General features: G+C 38.3%; 1 protein-coding gene across 1 annotated transcript in view; it reads left to right on the top strand.

Moving 5' to 3' along the window:
• Positions 1-9918: 9918 nt before the first annotated feature.
• Positions 9919-21595, top strand: part of TDP1 (tyrosyl-DNA phosphodiesterase 1) — a gene marked incomplete at both ends in the record, with an annotated part of 47520 nt that continues 35843 nt past the window's right edge. Inside the window, 8 exons of the mRNA XM_082000324.1 lie at positions 9919-10465; positions 12009-12052; positions 12725-12780; positions 13834-13930; positions 16194-16228; positions 17582-17674; positions 19291-19461; positions 21016-21094. Of these exons, the coding sequence (XP_081856450.1) occupies positions 9919-10465; positions 12009-12052; positions 12725-12780; positions 13834-13930; positions 16194-16228; positions 17582-17674; positions 19291-19461; positions 21016-21094 (1122 nt within the window). The remainder of the gene's footprint in view (positions 10466-12008; positions 12053-12724; positions 12781-13833; positions 13931-16193; positions 16229-17581; positions 17675-19290; positions 19462-21015; positions 21095-21595) is intronic.

The raw sequence follows: 21595 nt of genomic DNA, 5'->3' as shown, positions 1-21595 counted from the left end.
GGAGGAGCTCAGAGTACAACAGATAATACTGAGCTACCATCTAGAACCTACTAGCAGCCTACTGACACTTATTTCATTTATAGTAATATCATCACTATCTTTGTTACTTTGGTACAGTTTTACTTAACTTTGCAGCATCCAGGAAATCACATCCTCTTTTTATTTCCTTCAGGTGTTCTGTTTTGCTTAATTGTTTTAGAATTAAATTAATACTCCAAATATTTAGGAGAAAAAAAACTTACCTTGCACATCAAGTACTGTAAATATTTGCCTTGTTTTATTACTGTATAGCTGTGCAGCCGCCTTTGCACTCATGAGATTTAAAAATTTTTCAAATAATAGACCTAGAAAAATGTAAAATATAAATAAATCTCCCTGCAAAAAAGTCAGTTTTATTTTTCTCCTTAAAAATATGTATGACTATGGTCTAAAAAGTATGACTAATTTTAATTACATAAACACAAAAATAAAACTGAAATAATAGTCTTCAAAGTTAGATCATGATCATGCAAACATTTCAATATCATTTAAACTTTCTCACGTATTTTCTCTACTTGAGTATAATGCTTCTGTTTACTTATACTTTTTTCTTCTTATTACCTGCCATTTCATGTTTCTTTGCACTGGAGAGAAACATGGACTCTTCTAAATCAATAGCACTTGTATCCATGCTGCATAAACAATCTATCTGGCATCATTCCCATCAGTGAGAGAATTCTGAAGTAATCTATAACCTCAGATATAGATTTCTATGAAATTCATAATAAAATTGAATGTAAAACTGGATTGGTTATTCCTCCTGTATACTATATGAAAGTCTTTACTTGTACATTTATCTTATCCTTTTAATGAACAGAAAACAAAAAGAAATTGAAATGCAAACCTAGTTTGTAAGTACTTAATTGAACATTTCTTCTAAAATCAAAGTAAAACATAAAAATCAAGAAACAAAACCCTGCCCCTCAAAACTTCAGGCCTCCTCATGAAACATTCAAAAATCTTGATGTAAAAATTCTGTAGATACATATTTTTTGGCAAAAAAATCCCACTTCAGCTCAATATTTAAAAACAGACAAATATTGCTTTCTCATAACTTTCTAACATATGTTTTATGCTCATTTTAAACAATTTAATTTTCTTTAGAAGGCAACATGACTGCATCCTGCAGGAATTTTTCTGTATCAAACAACATAACAAAAGCTCTGCACTTCTCTTTCTTTTGATTCATTCATATCTTATTCTTTCTGCAGTGGTTCAAAAGCACAACTCCTTCAGCTCCACCTGCTGTCTCAATTCAAATCTTAAACTCCACGCTTACAGATTTCTGGTGTTTCTTACTTGTTCTTGAAAAATCATATATTAAGAACTGTTACAGTCTCAGTTTCCAGGATTACAAAGACTTGCTGCTTTCAACTGCTAGGTTCTGTACATGCACAATTTCTTTAATAACAGAGGTTGCCTAAACATACTGAACTTGCCTGCATGAACAGCTTTCCATTCAATTGGATAACTATGGAACTGAAACCATAAAAAGCAACATAAGCTTTCCATCCATTTATTTTTTCTCTTTCAGAGTAACATATGAGCCCAGAAAATTATAGTATATAATTTTCGTTTTATAGAATGACTCCTATAATAGAGTGCCGCCTATTCATTGATCTTGAGAGTTGGCAATTTATGTGCTACTAGAACAGGCTGTAAAACTATCTCAACACACAAAAAGGTCATCTTGAAAAATATTCAAGCCAATTAGGTATTAACAAATCCATAATCTATCTTTATATATTAGTTCACTATTTTTGGTTCAAGCGTTCATATGTGGCTGTTCCCTTGAAAAATTTCAGAGTAAAATTTTATGCTGTATTTGTTGCCTAAAGTAGATTTACAAGTAAGGGTGTGGTTTAATGAACATGGGTTTTGGCATCAATGCTATAATAAATGGAATCAGCCTCCACAATGCCTTTCAAAAGTATTGATACAAACACTTGTGGAGCCATGTGGCAAAAGGGATGAGGGAACCTCCTGATAAAAGCAACAACGGTTTTTTTGCCACTTCATTTTTTATGAACCATTTCTCCAATAAGAGTTGTTACAGAAAGATGTATTTAATGACTGTGGTGTAAGACTCCAGTATTTGCCTGAGTAAACAGTGGAACAGTATCAAAAAACTGATAGAACCTTTTTCATCACTTACCAACTCAAACACTAAAAATTACTAATTACTTTTCTCTATCACTAATCTATATAACGATGTTATTAAGAAATGCCACTTTGAGAAGCAAGAGTAAGTTCAAGCTAAATGTAACATACAAGCTGTAAAAATATTACAAAACTAAATGAAATCATATAATCCTCTTTAAGAGCCATGGTCAAATCATTTATAGAATTATAAAATAGAATCATAGAATCATTTAGGTTGGAAAAGACCCTTAAGATCATTGAGTCCAACCATTACTTAACACTGCCAAGTCCATCACTAAACTACATCCCTAAGCACCACATCTACACCTCTTTTAAATACCTCCACAGATGGTGACTCCACCACTTCCCTGGGCAGCCTGTTTCAATGCTTAACCATTCTCTCAGTAAAGAAATTTTTCCTAACATCCAATCTAAGCCTCCCCTGGCACAACTTGAGGCCATTTCCTCTTGTCCTATCACTTGTTACTTGGGAGAAGAGACTGACAACCACCTCACTACAACCTCCTTTCAGGCAGTTACAGAGAGCAATAAGGTCTCCCCTGAACCCTCCTTTTCTCCAGACTAAACAACTCCAGTTCCTCCAGACGCTCCGCATAAGACTTGTGCTCTAGACCTTTCACCAGCTTCGTTGCCCTTCTTTAAACATGCTCCAGCTCCTCAATGTCTTTCTTGTAGTGAGGGGCCCAAAACCGAACACAGTATTCAAGGTGCAGCCTCAACGGTGTCAAGTACAGGGGCACGATCACATCTCTACTCCTGCTGGCCACACTATTTTTGATACCAGCTGGGATGCTGTTGCCCTTCTTGGCCACCTCGCTACACTGCTGGCTCACATTCAGCCAGCTGCCAACCAACACACCCAGGTCCCTTTCTGCCAGGCAGCTTTCCAACCACTCTTCCCCAAGCCTGTAGCATTGCATGGGGTCCCCAGTACTTAGCCTTGCTAAACCTCATTAATTATAATGTATGCAATTAAATCTACACCAAGTTCTTCAAAACTTAAGAGTCTAAGCTTCAGATTTTTTAAATTTATGAATGAAAAAGAAGTACAAATAATTGACAGATAGGTGTTTGCATATTACCTGAATTCTGTGGTCTCACAGAAGACATTACTGAATCTACCTACACCTGGAACACAGAAGATCTGCAACAGTGGTTTTCTACGGAAGTGATAAATCTGAACTCCTGTATGATTTCCATTTTATATCAATAGTATGTGATTCCACTACATACTGATCTCATAATAATATGTATTACATAACAGTATCATCTATGACATTTAAGTAAGAAAATATTTTATTCTAATTAAAATAAAACCACCTATTTTTCATCCAGTAAACTAAGTATATATGTAGCCCTAATAGAATCCTAATCAATATCCAAATCTTAAATTAAGTATGTTTAAACAAACATGCTTAACTTTATACAGATTGGAGTTCAACTACACACGAAGGAACTGTAATATCCAAAATGAACTTCTGGAGCATCAGCCCCCAAATTTGTTATTTCCTTTAAACAAGGGAAGAACTTTCTGTTTCATTGTTCAGATTGGAGACCAACTATTTCCAGAAACCTAGTTTGATCAAAACTGATTTGGTAAATATGTCCAAAATAAAAACATTAATAAAAAGGTAGAGAATAATAAAAAAGATAATGAAATGAAAAAAACCTGTTTGCATCATCCAGCTTCCAACTGTCCTGAAACCAATCCACTACTGTCTCATTGTATGTGGTGTGTATCTCCTTTACTGTCTTTCAATACGATGTTACGTCGCAATTTTATCTGGTAGGCACACAGGAGTGACACTTTCATGTTGATTAGCATGTCACCAAGATTCACTAATACCCACCAATGTTAGCACGTTACAAAGATTCATTAAGAGTACAAAAGCAAAAAGCTACATGACATGATAAAAACAACAAAAAAAATTGACTTTTCAGAACTGAATTAGGAGGTGTCCAAGAAATCACTGGAAAAGATCTTTGAGCTATGTAAAGAGCTGAAAGGGACTGTATAACCAAGAAAGCACACAGGTCCACTTTGGGCTATATTTATATTGCTTTTTAGTGTGACTGAGAGAGTGCTCAAGAGTCCAAACTCTCACATCTATGTTATTAGAATACAAGACTGCACATAGTTGCGGCACTGAGAAAATCCACGTGGGAGGAGATGATATGTTAGCAGCTTCTACTGCAACCCTAAGCATACTCCATTCTGGAGAACGGACAAGCCAAACATGCTGTAACCAGTTAACCTAAAACTATGTATTCATTTGGCCTACAACACTTTTCACATATACTGTGTCAGGCATACAACTAGACTAGGTAGTCCATTCCAGAAAGCTTTGATAAGATGTGCCAGAAAGCAGCTGTAAGTTGTAAGCAGCCCTGAGCTCAGACTGCCCTTCTATGCTCTGCATGTCAGGGTGCCTCGCTGTTGGCATCTTGTTCAGCAGCAAGATGCCAACCTACCGGTGTCCTGATGTGAAGGTACGGAGTGGGGTCAGGGAAAACACTGGACATTTTGGGGGGCCTGGCCTCCCTATAGCGTACAGAGTGCTTTTAGTTATATCTAAACTTAAGAGTACCAGGACTGAAACTTCAGCTGGGGAAACAACATCTTTTCATGACTGCTATTCCTGCAGTACCCTTTTTATTGTAAACACTTAACACCTGAATGTGCAGTTAACCAGCTGAACAGTTGTTGAAATATGAGAGCATTTTAGATCAGTTCAAATAATTTTAGAGAAAAGAGGATCACTGAATCAAACTTCAGAGAAAAAAACCAGTATAAGTCCCACAAACATAATTCCCACAATGCTGCTAGTTCCCAGAAACGATGATTTTTATATGCTCTTAAATATAGCAAATAGTCATACAATATCAGTCCAGCAATCAGGTTAATCTCTTTCTATTTTCATGTTTTCCCAGTTGCTTGTTTCACAAGGCTTAATTTTAAATAGTAGTAAGCCCAGAATGTCTATGAATAACCACAGAAAAATATTATTTTATAAAAATTAATATAGAATTGTTATAACAAGTTATTTTGAAAAAGCAAGTGGAACAGGAAGGTGATTCAAATTTTTAGGGCCCACCTTCTTCAGTAAAGAGCTTGCTAATGACATCTAGTGGGTAAAGTTAGTATTACTTTTAATTTATAGACTAAATTAAAACATGACCAAAAAAAAAGACGCAGCAACAATTTACTAAAAATGCAGTTGCTTGATTGCAGTTGATGATGCTAAGTAATTGCCATTTCCACTGAAAAATTTATGTTAGTATATAGTGTAGTTGAGGAAACAGTGTCACCTTAAGAAATATTGGCACACCATTCCTTATTTCTTGGAAAAGCTCTTGAAAGTACTCTCCTTGCCAGGGCTGTTATTAGTGACTTAGGAAGAAATTCAAGGGCTGTTACTATAGTCTCCAATTTTAATAATTTTGACAACAAAATAAAATGCACAATAACATCCTCAAGAACTGGATCCCAACAATCAACTTTCAAGATTGTAGCTTCTGCATTTGGTTCCTATACGGTGCACAGAGAAAGTTGCTTCTCAGAACTAGATTAAAAACTACCAAAATGTTGAAAGGAACACTTACAAGGCCGAGCCATCAGCAAAAGCAAAAGGTGTGGCTCTGCCATAAACCACAGCTAACGCATGTTAGCAAAAACCACAAAGAAAAGTATCTGTCTGCCCAGGGATCTTTTAGTATTTCACAGTGCACAATCACTGGTTCAAGAGCAACAGTTGCTGGCATTGTGCCCACTTAAGGAGCTAGCAAAACCACTAGGCAACAGAATCACTCCTGGAACAAATGTTTTTAATTAATTTTTGTGCAGCTGCACAGACAAAATGGTCTACAGCCAGGTGGTCGCAGCACTGCCTAGGGACACAGCAGGTGTGACTCGGCACCTTTTCAGGAAGAAATAACTAAACCTGCACCTCCTTTCTTCCCAGGAGTCCTCCACTTCTATTCTCTTTCCAAGAAGGAGCCATCCGTGACTTATGCACAGAACCTGATCTTGTTTGAATGCCTTAAGCATGTTTTGAGTACTCCTACTGGAAGAAACATTCAGGGAATTTAACAGAACAGCTAATTTTTACATGAAGGTAAAAACAGAATAGAGAAGATGGATAAGGGTCAGCTGAGCATTTTCAGATTCATAAATCAGCAGTTAAGACTCACATTAGAAGTCTAAAGTATTTTTTAGATCTGGCCCTAGCTCATCACGAAAATGTTTACCCACAGCTGACATGTATCAGAGATAACTACTTTCACAGTTTAATAAACATTTCTGTGGTTTTTACTTTAAATGATCATAGACAAAATTTTGTTCATGACCTTGTTAAGATTATTTTCCTAAAACATGTATTTAAGTAAAAACAAAAAAAATTGGTCACAAGTGGTGACTTGGGGAAGAAGATTTTTCAAACTGGAGAAGAAAGATGAATCATAACTTCCATGCTAAATATACTTTATAGTATATTGCTCAAGCTTGTATCAACACACCATGAGAAAGACAAACTCACAGGCATACACCTATTTATTTCAAAATCTTGCATGTGTGTTCTTCATACTCTTTCTGAAATCACTTGCAGCGCTAGAGTAGAAATATAACTTCCAGAACTGCATTAAGCCACACAATTTATCCTGTCTCTTCCTGTGAGTATGCAACACATTATTTCTATCAATAAACCTTTCTTTTGTTAAGATTTCATACAGCTATAGATTTTTATCAGAAAAGTCAAGATTACAAATGCTCAACTCTTACTTGAAACCAAAACCAGCTACATTTTTGAGAATACATGTTTATTATTAGGGCATGCAGTAGTTTCACATCTACTGAAACCACTGAGTAAAGAAATGGAGTGTACCATTAATAAAAACCAGTAATTGATCAATAACAAGCTCAGGAAGTCACTTCATACATCTTGTACACATACGAAATACAATGCATCTTTCTGCGCATCACAGTCTACAGCAGGAAAGGTAGGGGTTTGGTTATTTTCTTTTGAAATAAATACCTCCAGATAAGAAAATTACTTTAAGAATCTGTGGGTATTTCTGTTTACCAAACAGTAATCCACTCCAACTAGTGTGGACCAGTCAGTACACAGAGTTCTCAAAAGTGAGACATCTATATAAGCTGGATCTTCAGAACATAAATGAAAAAATACATACCTTTGAGGTTTTATAACCAAACAACATTATTACAGCAACTTCAAAGTCATCTCAGTTTAAATAGCCTGTTATCTTCATCACATGCTTCAAAAACCTAGAGAAAGAAAGTGATTTGCCTTAAAAAACAATAAACCTGCCCTAATATTTTTTATTTTTAATAACTGCTATGGGAAGAATGAAATAGGTCCTTGCTGAATAAACTATGCTATTTTTAAAAAATATTGAAAATTAGTCGCATCTGTCAGAACTCTGTTCATCTACTCTGTTACAGTAGCTGAAAACACACAGAGTCCATTTAATTTTAAATTTTTTGTTAAGCTTCTTAATTCTACATTTTCTGCGCTTATTAGGAAAAGGCTTTTTGCCAACTTAGAACCTATGGTGCAGACTTCCCGAAACAAAATTACATTAAATTTGTTTCTGCAAGATCTTGAACTTTTTTAAGAAAAATGCCAGGCATCTTTACTTCTCTCAGTTAAGTCACTATATAGACAGGAGTTATGCAGAGAGTCAAAAATGCAATCATAGTCAGAAGCCATCCCATTTGCTGAAGTACTTTTAGAAAACAAATACTGTTTCCATAGCCTATACTTAGCCAAGAGATTATGCACATAACACACAAAACCATGCAACTTTCCTAAGAGCTTTTCACAGAGCAAGGGTTCATAATGGAACATTTAATCTCACGGTACTGAAAAGTATATCCACAGATTGTTTCAGGAAGAAGCAGTAAATGCAACTCTGCAGAACAGGACTAATAAAATTACACAAAGGAGTTGAAATTTCCTTAATGTTTTTCTAAGGTGTAGCTTACCAATTTTATTGCATGCTGATATTAGACACTTATGTAACTTGTTAACGGCAGTCACAGGCTTGTAATAAATTAATGAGAAACAAATGCTAAGACAGTTCGTTTTGGTAGATAGAGCACGCTTTGATGTAATCCACGCTCTTACTTTGATTAATTTTACACCTGTTTTCCTCCCATTCCCTTCTTGAAGTCGTCACACAGTTACCTCATTAGCGGGGCACTTCAGACACAGTAATTAACACCGAGCTGAACGAACGATCATGCAAACACTGCGCCGGCCCTACACTAATATTAAGGTCAAATAAAGCTTATTAGATTAACTCAGGTCACTAAACATGAGCGTTTTGCTGGCTGAGCAGCTGTGAGAGAGACGCCATAGCAGCTCGAGCGCCTGTCGACACTCGTGCGCCCTGGGAGGCCGGAGAAGCCCTTCGGCCATCACCGGGCACCAGCGGCACGGACCCGCCGCCCCTCGGGCTCCCCGCCCGCACCGCTGCGCAAGGGGCGGCTCCCTTCAGGCGGCGGCAGCTGTGCCACGCGCTGCCTAGCAAGCCGCGCGCCGGAACCAACTCCCGTCGGGCAAGCGCAGCGCCGGCGTCGATTGGCTAAAGTCGAACGCGCGCCATTGGCTCGGGAGGAGGGGCGGGGCTGCGCTGGGGGAAGGCGGGGCTCGGCTTTCTCTATCTCCGGCGTCGGGCGCGCTGCTTGGGTGCTGGGCCTAGAGGTAAGCCGCTCTCCTCCCCTCACGGAGCGGATGCTGGCGGCTAGGCTGAGCGGCGGCGCTCGCGAGGTTCCGGCGCGGGCGGCGGCTCGCCCGGCTGCGGGGCGAGAGCGCCCACTGGGGCCCTTTCGCGCCGTGGCCCGCGCGCCGGCTCGCGCCCCCTCAGCCGGAGGGGGCTGTGGGGATGGTGGCGGCTGCCGCGCGCTGCCGCCGGCCCCGCCCCGCCGCCGTGCCTCCCCTGCCGCAGGCTCCGCCCTCCTCGCGGGGCGGCCCTGGGCTCCGGGGGGCTGTGGCTCCGGGGGGCTGTGGCTCCGGGGGGCTGTGGCTCCGGGGGGCTGTGGCTCCGGGGGGCTGTGGCTCCGGGGGGCTGTGGCCCGCCGCGACGGCTGGGGAGAGTGGCCCTGACTCGGCTCCGCGCTCGTGTGTCTCCTCAGCCTTAGGGTCGGCGTGAGAAACGCCTATATGACGCCAATGACTCTTTTGACTTTTGAAGAGCTTTCCTGTACGCGTCCCTTTCCTCGCCGGTTTTCCGTGTGTATTATTTCTACATTAGCAGCTTCCCACTTGATGGTTGCTCCCATTGCACGTGTTTCTTTGTTTCCTGGGCACAGAAACACATAACCCTTGTCTTATAGTTAAGATGGGAGCAGAATTTATAGCAGGGCTTGTTGTGATGGGGCAAGGGGCAGTGGTTTTAAACTACAAGAGGACAGATTTAGACTAGATCTAAGAAAATTTTTCACAATGAGGGTGGTGAACGACTGGCACAAGTTGCCCACAGAGGTGGTAGATGCCCCATCCCTGGAAACATTCAGGGTCAGGTTGGACGGGGCTCTGAGCACCCTGATCTCGTTGAATATGTCCCTGCTCATCGTAGGGGGTTGGACTAGATGACCTTTGGAGGTCCCTTCCAACCCAAAGGTTCTCTGATAAGGAAAAGAGACTTGAGCATAGCAAAAATGGAAAAATTTTTTTTGTGTTTTTAATCACTAGGAACATGCTTCAGGAAGGTGCACATGGAAAATGGACAGTGTCTAGCAGTGATGAAAGTACTGAGGAAAATTCTGATGGTGAAAAACCGTCTACATCTTCACTATCGGATGCTGCACGTGGCAGAACAAGTGGACCACAATATCCATGCTCTGAAGCTAGGAAAGTTGCTCAGAAGAGAAAAGCTTCTCCCCTGAAGCTCAGTGATAAAAAGGTTTCTACAGTAATACCTCCATCTGAAAAACAGAGAACTAGCCAAGAAGGCTTAGGCTGGTGTCTTTCTAGTAGTGATGAAGAGCCTGAAGATCAGGAGAAGCATTCCCACAAAGAAACACTGAAAGAAGAAAAATGTGATGCATCTGAAGAACATCCTCTGGGTCTTCGCGAAGATGATGAACTCTCTCAGAATCAGAAAGAGGAGGAGTATAATGAAACACCCATTGAAGCCCAAGATACCTGGGATTTATTGAATGGAGGAAACCCGTTCAGGTTTTTTCTCACTAAAGTCAGAGGAATTGAACAGAGCTATAATTCTGGAGCCCTGCACATAAAAGGTGAACAAGTGGCTTCTACAGAAGTGGGCTTTTGGGAGATTTGTTTGCAAGGGAATGCTTATTTTTAGTTTCTGGGTATTTTTAAATGCAGATATTCCTTGGTGTAACTGAAGCTTCATATTCTAAAAGTGTAAGTTGTGGAAATTGGTTGTGTTACTTTTGCCTTTTGCTTTTAGAAGTGTAGTGTATAAAGCATTAATTTGCTGATACTTCTTCTGTTGTAACTTCTGCGTTAGACTGCACAAATCTAATGTGCATTTAGCCAAGGCAAATCGTATGGCACTTCTTATTGCTGCTTTTTGTGTGAGTTAATCTGGGGAAAACCACTTGCTTTCATGGTTCTTAAAGGGATACTTTTCTTGGGTGCCCAACCATGCTCCCTGACTAGTGGTTTGCACTTGTCTTCATGCTGTTGAGTGGTTTGGACCTAGTAATTTCACTATTGATGCAGCAGAAGATAGTACTTCTGAAGTTCTGTGGCCAGGATTCATGGGCCCATTTCAATTCAATAAGAAGTGAGTGTAAGTCAAGATGGAGTGAAGTCTATGGTGTACTGATACCTCAGGAATTCTGTGTAGTTGGTAGTTTCATGGAAGGGGAACAGCTCTGTGCACCTGTAAACATCCCCTCATTCAGAAATGGAATCTCATACATCACAAGACAGAATCAGAAACAAGCATTAATAAGAGATTGATGCACAGGAAAATTAATAAGAAAAATTTTGTAGCTCTTTGAAGGAGAACAAATGACTGAAAACCTATACAATTAGGTTGAAACTTTTCCTCAGCCTCGTGTGCTCCCAATGAGTATTATTGATGGCAGCCTGGGGTCAGAGACCTCACTTGCTTTACTGCTGTATGTCTTTATCTGCTTTGTGAATTCATTGTGGATTTTGGCCTGTCCTCTCTTAAGACTAGTGATCCTGCTAGGTGATTAGTTGAGCTGGTGGAGGGGCTGAGTTGTTTTTGTTTACAGAAATCTGGTTTTGCAGGTTTAACAGAGAGAGGGCATGAAATATTTTGTTTATCCTAGAAGGGATTGTAAGGTAAGTTTTCAAGTTGTAGCTGTGCTTCAGTTATTGAGGTTATAAATACTCAGTTGGATTAGTTTCTGTGTTACCATGAATGAACTGAGGATACATATACCCTACAATTAGTCTGCAACAGATAAATCTTCAAGCATTAACTATGCCCTTATTGCCTCTACCCTGCTGCAGTTCTCCTGAGCCTTCTCTATAGGGGCAAGGGGAGTTTGATGTCCCACTCTTAGTACGATCTTGGTCTTTCTCCTAATGAGTTTTTAAAATTTGTTTTCTACTTGGAGAGGATTAATGTGTTTCTTGTGAACCCTTTATGGCCTTATGTTTATAAGGGAATCAGTGACTTGAATATTCAAAACAGAAAACTTAATTGTCAATGTCTCTGTTACACCAAGGCTGTGAACAATCTGGCATTTGTGCTGGGGTAGTTATCAAACTGTTCAAGATGTGAAATCTGTACTTGAACTGTTTTTTAACTCAATTATGCTTTAATGTGTTTAACAGATATTTTGTCTCCTCTTTTTGGGACTCTCATATCTTCTGCCCAGGTGAGTTTTCTGTTTGCCAAATTGATTTCACTTGCTTATTTCACTTTATTAACCTTAAACTTTATAATACCTATTTGTGCCATGTAGCTGATATTAGCAGGGAACTCTGTTAAAATACAGAGGGAACTTGAAATGTTTTCAACTGTACAACAATTTATTGAAATATAAAACTCATCCCATGTTCTGCTTAGAATTCAGGCAATTGTCAGTGCTTTCTCTCTGTTTTGGTGGAATGTGCAACTGAAAAATGCATATTTATGTGCATGTAAATGATTTCCATGAAAGAAAAATGACTTGCAATCTAGGAATGAAATTTTTGTTTTTGCATAGAAGTTTTTGCTATAATTTATGACATTAGCACAGGGCAAAGAGATGGTTCTTGATCCAAAGCTTTTTTTACCTTATGTGTGTGTGATTCTTTTCTCTGCATGTTAACTTTTATGAACACTTAATACATGCTTTTGAATAACTTAAATTCATTCCTGAATTGTTAAGAAAAATGAAAGAAAGCATGTAAAATTAAAAAATACACCTGTTTTTAAAACCTGCTGTGTATGCTGTAAATGGTATTGAGTGATGACTTTACATAGAAAGCTTTTTTGCTGTAGTTCATTGTTCTGACACTCTGCTTTTTCTTTTTAATGAGTCTGTTTTCTTTTTCTTCCGTACAAGTTTAACTACTGTATAGATGTGGCATGGCTTGTAAGACAGTATCCACAGGAATTCAGGTATGTTGATTTTACAAAGATGAAATTATACAGTTTCCAAATGATTCTGTTCATGCAAGTTGCTGTTATAACTGAATGACAAACACTTGTTTGCAGTTGCAGATCATTGTTACTAATTGTGTCTGTGTAAACTCTTGGCTTTCCTTGTACACTTATTCAACAGTTGTAGTTCTCTATTAATTTATTGCCTCTTAAATAGAGTTCAGTATGGCTGGTTTCTGATTTTTATTAATTAACACTTAAAAGATCCCATTGTGGGCCACAATGACAATGCAGTAGATGACCTCTAAAGATGGAACAAGAAGCTTTTTGCCATCTAGTTTACTGAGTCAAGAGCAAGGTAATGCAAGAGAAAGGAGGGAATGTAGGAAGGGCACAAGAAAACTATCCAAAAATGATCAGGATGATATGTCCTGGATATGAGATGGTTGGAGTTGCTGGATATTGTCATAAAAGCAGTTCCTATGTTTGCTTGAAATGCAATTCTGATGATTGCAACTGACTGCAGATGTAGTGAGCATATGATGTACAGTTTTCTCTCCTCTTGGGGAATGCAAAAAATTGCATTTTACTGGTAATGGAGTAGAACAGAGTCTTAGGAAGTGAATGTGAAATTACTGCCAGAGTAGACTTAGCCCTCTCCTTTTCCCTCACACTCTTCCCATCTTCTCCATAAAGTAACAATGACTAATTTTTCTGAGATCCACACTGTATATCAATACTTTCGGGGAGCTTTTATCTGTCTGTTTCTAGCTGTACAGACAAGATCTTGTATTACTAGTTATTTTGGTGTCTGCTTTACTCCATGCTTCCCATGCTTCCTGTTTTCCTTTTTTGTTTTTTCCTCCTTTAAAGTTTTCTAGTGTCTTTTACTTAGAATTTCTATTGTAATTACTGCTTTTTTGAGTTAGATAATAAGGCATATAGATTTTAGCGCCATCTTCCTGCTGGGCTATCAGATTTAGGGGCCAGAATTCATAGCTACATGAAGGAGTGGTTTAGACTGATTACTAACTCACTTGATGTTTTAACAGTAATCTCCTTTTATTTAAGGAAGAAGCCATTGTTGATAGTTCATGGTGAAAAAAGAGAATCCAAAGCTGAACTGATTGCACAAGCACGCCCTTACGAGAACATTAGCTTTTGTCAGGTAATTAACATTTGTATCATCCTTTGGTTGAAACTAAGTCATCTGTTGCACTAAAATATCTTGTTATGGCTGAAGAGACACACCTTATGGGAAATAAAAAATTTATTGTTTTGCTTTAAGGAATATAGTTACCAGGACTACAGGAACATGGTAACTATGTTCCTGGTCTTCTGTGATTCTGGTATGCTGTCTTCCACAGAAGGTTTGCACAGAATGGCTGCCCACAGAAATGTCATGGGGCTCACGGAAGAAGAGCTGCACATCTTCTCCACGAAGATGTTGCACTAAAATTCTTGTAATGGCTGAAAAGGAAGCACTTTTTGTGTGAAGTGCAGAATTTAGTCCTAGTGTTACTGCAATCTTAAGTCTCATTGAAGAATTATTATTCATCCAAATGTTTTACGTAAGAAAATGCGTTACAAATAGTCTCCATAATACTGTTTAAATTACTATGAGCACACTTCCTGGCACACGCCACTTTCTCTTTGATGTTATGCTCACTCTTTTGCTGTCCCTGAGTCACAAAGTTATTGGCTTCAGCCTGGGGGAAGGATGTGGTTATGGTAACTTGCCAGTGTTTCAGGCTTTTGCTGGGTGTGGAGCATGTTACTGATCATGGGGGTATCTTACCCTTGTTAGGAAGAGGGTGATCTTGGAATTGTGTCCTTCTCAGGCAGTCTGATAACCCTGAGCTTCCTAGAGATTGCTGTATTGATGCCAAACATATTGAGTTCTCAAGCGCAGGATTTCTGGGCTGCTGTGTGCTATACTTACTAATCGGGTGTTCGTTACTCCACAACTTAGTGCAACAATTTTAGATTAAGTTTTCAAATATGCTGACAATAAATTCATGTTTTTGCATATAATGTTTCCTTTTCACACATAACAAGAATTTTAATGTAGTATGTCCTATATGCTAAGCTTATTAGTGCAGTTGATAGTAAGTAGCAGGGGAAAATGGAATTTTTGATGATCTTCCTATTTGGGTATACTGCTTCAGATTCTTCTGGTAGTCTAAATGCATTCCATTATGTTAATACCCCAAAATGAAATGTAAGTATTTTAATCTTCTCCTCCATGCCGATATTAACTAGGCACAATACTGGAGCCATCACCAGCTGAAAGTATTTTCTTAACATTTATAACTCATGTTTCATTCTCCCCCTAGAAATTGTGCTCTAAATACTCTTTAAAAAAAAAGCAAAGCATTGATAAAAAAGTATTTCTGTCTGGCTTCTGTCCTTTTCATTGCAATGTTATCCGCTAAGCTGGAAACTGGTTGCAACAGTTATTGTATGCTTCAGAATCACAGAATGATTGAGGTTGGGAGGGACCTCTGGAGGTCATCTGGTCCAGCTCCCCTGCTCAAGCAGGGTCACGTAGAGTCTGTTGTTGAGGGCAATATCCAGATAGGTTTTAAATATTTCCCAGGAGGGAGATTCCATCGCCTCCCTGGGCAACCTGTGCCAGTGTTCAGTCACCCTCACAGTAAAGAGTGTTTCCTGATGTTCAGAGGGAACCACCTGTCTTTCAGTTTGTGTCCATTGCCTCTGGTCCTGTCACTGGGCACTGCTGAAAAGAGCCTGGCTCCCTCTGCTTTGCACCCTCCCTTCAGACATTTGCACACAGTGATCAGATCCCCTCTGAGCCTTCTCTTCTCCAGGCTGAATAGTTGCATAGTTGCAGTTCTCTCAGCCTTTCCTCGTAGGAGAGATGCTTGAGTCCCTTAATCATTTTAGTGGCCCTTTGTTGGACTCTGTCTCTCCAGTATGTCTATATTGCTCCTGTATAGGGGAGCCCAGAAATGGACCCAGTACTGCAGGTGTGGCCTCACCAATGCTGAATAGAGGGGAAGGATCACCTCCCTCAACCCGCTGGCAACACTCGTGCTCATGCAGCCGAGGACACTGTTAAGTCATATTTGCTGCAAGGGCATGTTGCTGGCTCCTGTTCAATTTTGTGTCCAGCAGGACCCTCAGGTCCTTTTCAGCAAGACTGACCATTTTTGAAAATACTGCTGGTAAGAGACCAGAAATTCTGCTGGAGCAGTTCCAGCAAAAAGTTGCATTGCCATTTAACATCTAACTTCTAGAAATTAGAGTGCACTTAATGGTGTTGAGGGGAAAAATACTGCAATTTGTGATTTGTCCACTAGAGAGCAGTGAAATGAAACAAAATGAAGAAGCATCTCTCCTCCTTTAACATTCTTGCATATAGGAATGTACAACAGGATTTTTTAATGATCAACTTTTTAATTTTCTAGGCTAAACTGGATATTGCATTTGGAACTCACCATACGTAAGTAATGGCTATGAAGCAGAAAGCTCCACTTCTAAAGACCACAGAGTTGGTACATTCAGTTACCATAACTGGACTAATTATGGTATACACTATACTAGTGTCTGGTGTCTTCAAGTATTTAAGGGCTAGGAAGATAGATTATTACTCTTTGTGAAAATATAATTCTGAAGGTCTAATGTATATTGATGAAACTTAAAAGTAGTATCTTTCATGGTCTCTGTGTATCTTTCATTTATCCGCAAGTTATTTTAATGCCATAACACTGGGTTTCATAGAAATTACTGAGACTTAAAGAAAAATTTCCTTAATTATTTTGTGTTTATAGATGACAGGTTTGTTCTAGTTTAAGAAAAGAAATCAGCTATTAGGTAGGTATGAGATGTGTGTGTTAGGCAATTGAAGCCAGTGAACTGCAGGTCCTGGCTCTTAACTCACACCTTAATACCAAAACTGTAATGCAGACTTCATGCGCTATTGGCAGGCCAGACACAACACTGATTTACTGCTCAGTTTTTGCAGTTAACATGGGTGATCTGGAAATAATTAGTGGATTTTGGGGTCTTTTCAATGAAAAAACTTTAATTTTATATTATAGAAGTGTCCTGAAGGGAATTCTATAGATTGCAAGCTACAGATAAGAACAGATTTAATCTTATGTCTTGTAGTAAAGATCTTTTGTTTCAGGGCACTGCAGTATTTTTTTTATACGTTAATACTTTTGCAGAACTCTTTTTATAAAACATGACATTATGTTAAACATTGATCTGAAATGCCCACTTAAGGTGCATCTGTGTTTCTGGTAGAAAGCATATTGACCTCCTCTGTTACTAGTTTTAAAACAACTCCTTTGTGCTGTAGTTGAGTTTAGATTTGTGGTAGATAAACAGCCTTTTTGCCTTGCCAATTATTAGTTTACCTACGTATCTCTTCTCTTAAACTGACAACTTCTATTTTAAAAGAACTAGGTTTTAATAAATTCATCTCTAAGCAAAGGCCTTCTAGTGTTCCTTAGCTCTTTTTTAAAATTATCTCTGAAGGAATAAGTTTACCTGAAGAACATAGCAAAAATGAATACTTGCAGAACACTTTCTATTTTTGCTTTGGGAAATCAGTTGCATGAGATGTTAAGCTGTACTCTGGAATATATTGTAAGATGCCACGGACAAAAATGTGTGGGGATAGTCTGACTGCCATATGAGTTTGGTATGCACGTAGATTGAAGTCTTAAGTATTTGCACTATGCAGAACAAGTCTTTTGAAAGTAATTATCTTGCAGCATTTTAATGAATTTTTAATTTACTCTCAGTGTACTTGAAACAGATGAAATGTTATATATGTTTTTTTTTAAAGGAAAATGATGTTGTTGTTATACGAAGAAGGTCTTCGAGTTGTGATACATACATCCAATCTTATTGCTGAAGATTGGCACCAGAAAACTCAGGGGTAAGCAACAATTGCTAGCAGGTGTATGTTTACTTTAATACTTTGTGTAGGTATCTGCTGCTGCTGGAGACTCAATACTAGGTCAGATGATCCAGTACTAAAAGTCTTACACTCCTAAGATAGAGCTATCCTGAAAAGAAGAAAAAAATCAAATGGAGAATGGTGGTAGCTGTCTAATAAGCCTGAACTCTGCTTGCTTTCTACTGTAAATAAAATTATGTCCTGAGCTGGCTGTTACTTTAAATTCAGTATGATTGATTTAAGATCATTTATCATGCCATGCTGTCTTTTTATAAGAAAAACTACCTATCTATAAAGTACTCTTTATACCAATCTGAAGCAGCTATTTAAAAATTATCTTAATACTGCAAGAATAATGTGAATGTGCAGATGTTCGGCTTCTGCTGTGGCTGTATCTAGAATGTTGCCTGATAAATGCTGGGCACCATTGGTTCCAGTAAATGACCTGGTATCCACCCAATATTCTTTCCTTGGGAGGCATTTTCTTCCTGTGTTTTTTTGGTAGATGTTTTTAAACTTAACAGCCGTCTTGAGACATATTTTTGTTTAAAGCACAAAAAAACAGGATGAAGTGACATGACATAAGGCCCCTCGACCTCTTGTTTTCTTGGCTATTTTTATGGTAGCATTTTTTAGGTAGATCTCCACAGTAACAGGGTATAAGATTTCTTCATCAAACTAATTGAAAATGGCTTTTTAGAAGTTACTGTCCATTTTGCTGCCGTTAAATATGGCAAGGTTTTGAGGCTTTTCACTTCTGTGAGGCAAACTCTCATAAGGATTTTTGAGTGGCAAAAATATAACCACTGACTTTTTTGCCTTTAAATCTTTTACGTAGGGGTGGCTTTAGTATCATTTGGCAGTTAGCTTTTTAGAAAGCTAAGGTGGCATGAAAATTGTTTGGGATGCTTAACAAGTTGCCCTACTAGTCAAACATGATAAACGTTTTTCTTTTTAGCTTTGCACAATGCTATAATATGCAGTATCACCAATATGATGGTTCACTGGCTTCTCTGTTTTGTAGGCTTTTAAATTGCAAAAGATAGTATCAACATGTTGTAAAGTTGATAATGCAGAACCTTTGGTTTCCATGGCTACAATAATGTGTGACTGGAAGGAAATTTAGATGTTTTCCCTGCATAGTGCCCACCCTATTTTATTCTGATGGAAGTCCTGGAGAAGCAAGTTGTCATTGTGGGCTACTCTTCAGACTATAGAGAACTTTCAGGCACCCTAATTGGGTTTTTTCTATATCATTACACAAACCAATAGCTTAGCAGAATGTGTTGCCATGTTCTGTTCATACAGAAAATCGTGATGTAAGGACTACTCGTTGGTAGGTCTGAGCCTGGCCTGTTAAACAGTGACGAAAGCTGTAAATGTATGCATGGATAAATGTCGAAAGCATTAGCTTTGTGGTACTGAGTGTAAGACTTGACGATTCTGTAACTGTAAAGTAAAGGCAAGTTGCTTTATAGTTAGTATCACAATAAATCTGTCTAATATTCATTTAGGACCTTCAAATGTGCTCTGATCACTTACTAAAACCATGTGTTAATATTTGGTGTTCTTGTTCTTGTGGCTTCTTTTTTTAGAATGTGGCTAAGCCCTTTATATCCAAAGCTACCTCAGGGAACAACTGGTTCTGCTGGTGAATCTGAAACTAATTTTAAATCAGACCTAATAAGTTACTTGATGGCTTACAATTCTCCTACACTCAAGGAATGGATAGATCTGATTCAAGAGCATGATTTATCAGAGACAAGGTATGTTATCTTGTATTTATAGTAACTTGCGTGGGTGTTTTCCCCAAAAAATTAAACCACTCTGTTAAGGTCAATTAGATCATGGGTTTATTTTGTAAGCTTACCTGTTTCAGACTTAAGTGTTCAAACATGAGTCTAACTTTGGGCAGTTTTCAAAATCTATCTTACGGAGATTATGTTGAATTGAGCAATTTCTAGCTTTATAAGCATATATTCTAAAGAAATGAGAAAAAGGTGCATTATCAGTAACTTGACAGAAGGTAGCTGTAAGTAATAGGGTCTCAGAGTTTCATTTAAGTCAGTCTGGCTTGAATATTTGCTCCAATAAAGTTACTGGTGCAAAAAAGTTAGTTGTATTTGGTTTGTCATGTTAGAGGGATCATATAAACAAGGGTTATTGTAATGGGGATTTTATTAAGAATAGGTTTCAGTACTTTTAAGGAAAAGTTCGATCTGTATACATATATATAGAATTTTGCCCATTACAGGCATGGGTCATGTCTGGTAGGGCAATGTTATGTTAAACAATAATATACTTTGTCTTGAAACAGTCTTCTCTAATATCTTATTGCTGATACTACTTAAAATAATTCAGGATGCTTAATTCTAATAGGCACTGTGTTTCCACTGATATATTGTATTTACTTCAGAAAGTATAAATCTCCTTGGCTGCTTAATAGCAGTTTTATAAGCTGGCAAAAACTTGTTGGAAAGAAAAGCTGAAAGAAGTCATAAGCTGTGGTGGAAATAGATTGAAACCTTGTCTAGTTTAACGAATAAAATAAAAAAACATGCTTTTTTCTTTACACGGAGTCTTACAAGATTGGGGGAAGGGGAGTGGAAAACATATGTACCTTATAGTCAGGTTGGCTGAGCCCTAGCTGATGTGAGTTTATGCATGGGTTAGGGGAGAGAGAGTCAGTCACTTGTTAGGATAAGGATCAGTTCCTTGCTGAATAAAATATGTTGGGGGACATTCATTCATGGATAAAGCTAGGTATGAGATGCAGTAAGAACCAGCTTCTTAAACCGTCTTTGTTGTGACTATGGACAGGTCTCTTCTCTGTTTTCAGGGCAAAGTCAAACAGGTTACTTAACCATTATTAGGAAGACATTTGAAAAAGCTGTACTTTGTATCTGAACTATTAGGTGCCAAAATGAAATCTTGTACCTGAATCTGCTGATTTGGATGTAGCAATAGATGGGCTTTGCTCAAAATTAGACACTCAATTCTGTGCCAGACGAGCTATTTGCATGTATTACTAACATCATCTATGTTCTGTACTTCTGCACACAGAAATAGATGCAGTTCCTGTCTATGCTAGAGAACAGCCTGCTGGTGCATGACAGCCATATAGGATGCTAATAATAAATTATACAGCTGAAAATCCACTTTTCTTTATATTGTAAACCTTAAATGTGAAAGAATAAATATTTATGGTTGCACTTCTGTGTTCAGTTTTGCTGATAGGTTTTACTGAAATATCTTAATACTTTATAATCCAAAACACTCCAGAGCTGCAAATAACTTGTGTTGTTTCTTTCTTTCTGTAGAGTATATCTGCTTGGTTCTACCCCTGGACGATATCAAGGTAGCGATAAAGAAAAGTGGGGTCATCTTAGGCTCAGAAAGGTACTAAAACTGTACCATTTTTTTTTAAATATCCTTTGAAGTATAGATATAATTTTGGAGAGCATTCTTTAGTTCGTTTCATTTTTTCCAGTTATGATCAGCAATTTTTTAATACATTGTTACAGTTCAAGTTAGCAATAACGTAAGCTTGCAATTTATGACAGTGTAGACTTTGCACGTAATATTCCTGGGCATTATTACCATGGTCAGCTTGTGGCCCAAATTGTCATGTGCTTATGGATACCTGAGGAGTCACAGTCACTCAAATTACTTCCTACCTGCTGTTGGTGTTTCTAACAAGTATGACTTTTCCAAGGCACTTGCTGAGGAAAGATGTGTTGATACAGACTTGCCTGCACATAGGGAACAGGCTTATTTTGTTTACTTAAATGTTAAGGGTTATTACAGTTTCTTTGTCCCCAGTGACCTGGTGAAAAAACATCAAATTAAAAACCAGTTTGCACAGAGCTGATGTCATCAATTTAGTTAGGTTTTTAATTT

Source organism: Phaethon aethereus (genome assembly GCF_964289735.1).
Source record: "Phaethon aethereus genome assembly, chromosome: 5".
NCBI lineage: Eukaryota > Metazoa > Chordata > Aves > Phaethontiformes > Phaethontidae > Phaethon > Phaethon aethereus.
This window is presented reverse-complemented; position numbering and strand designations above follow the sequence as displayed.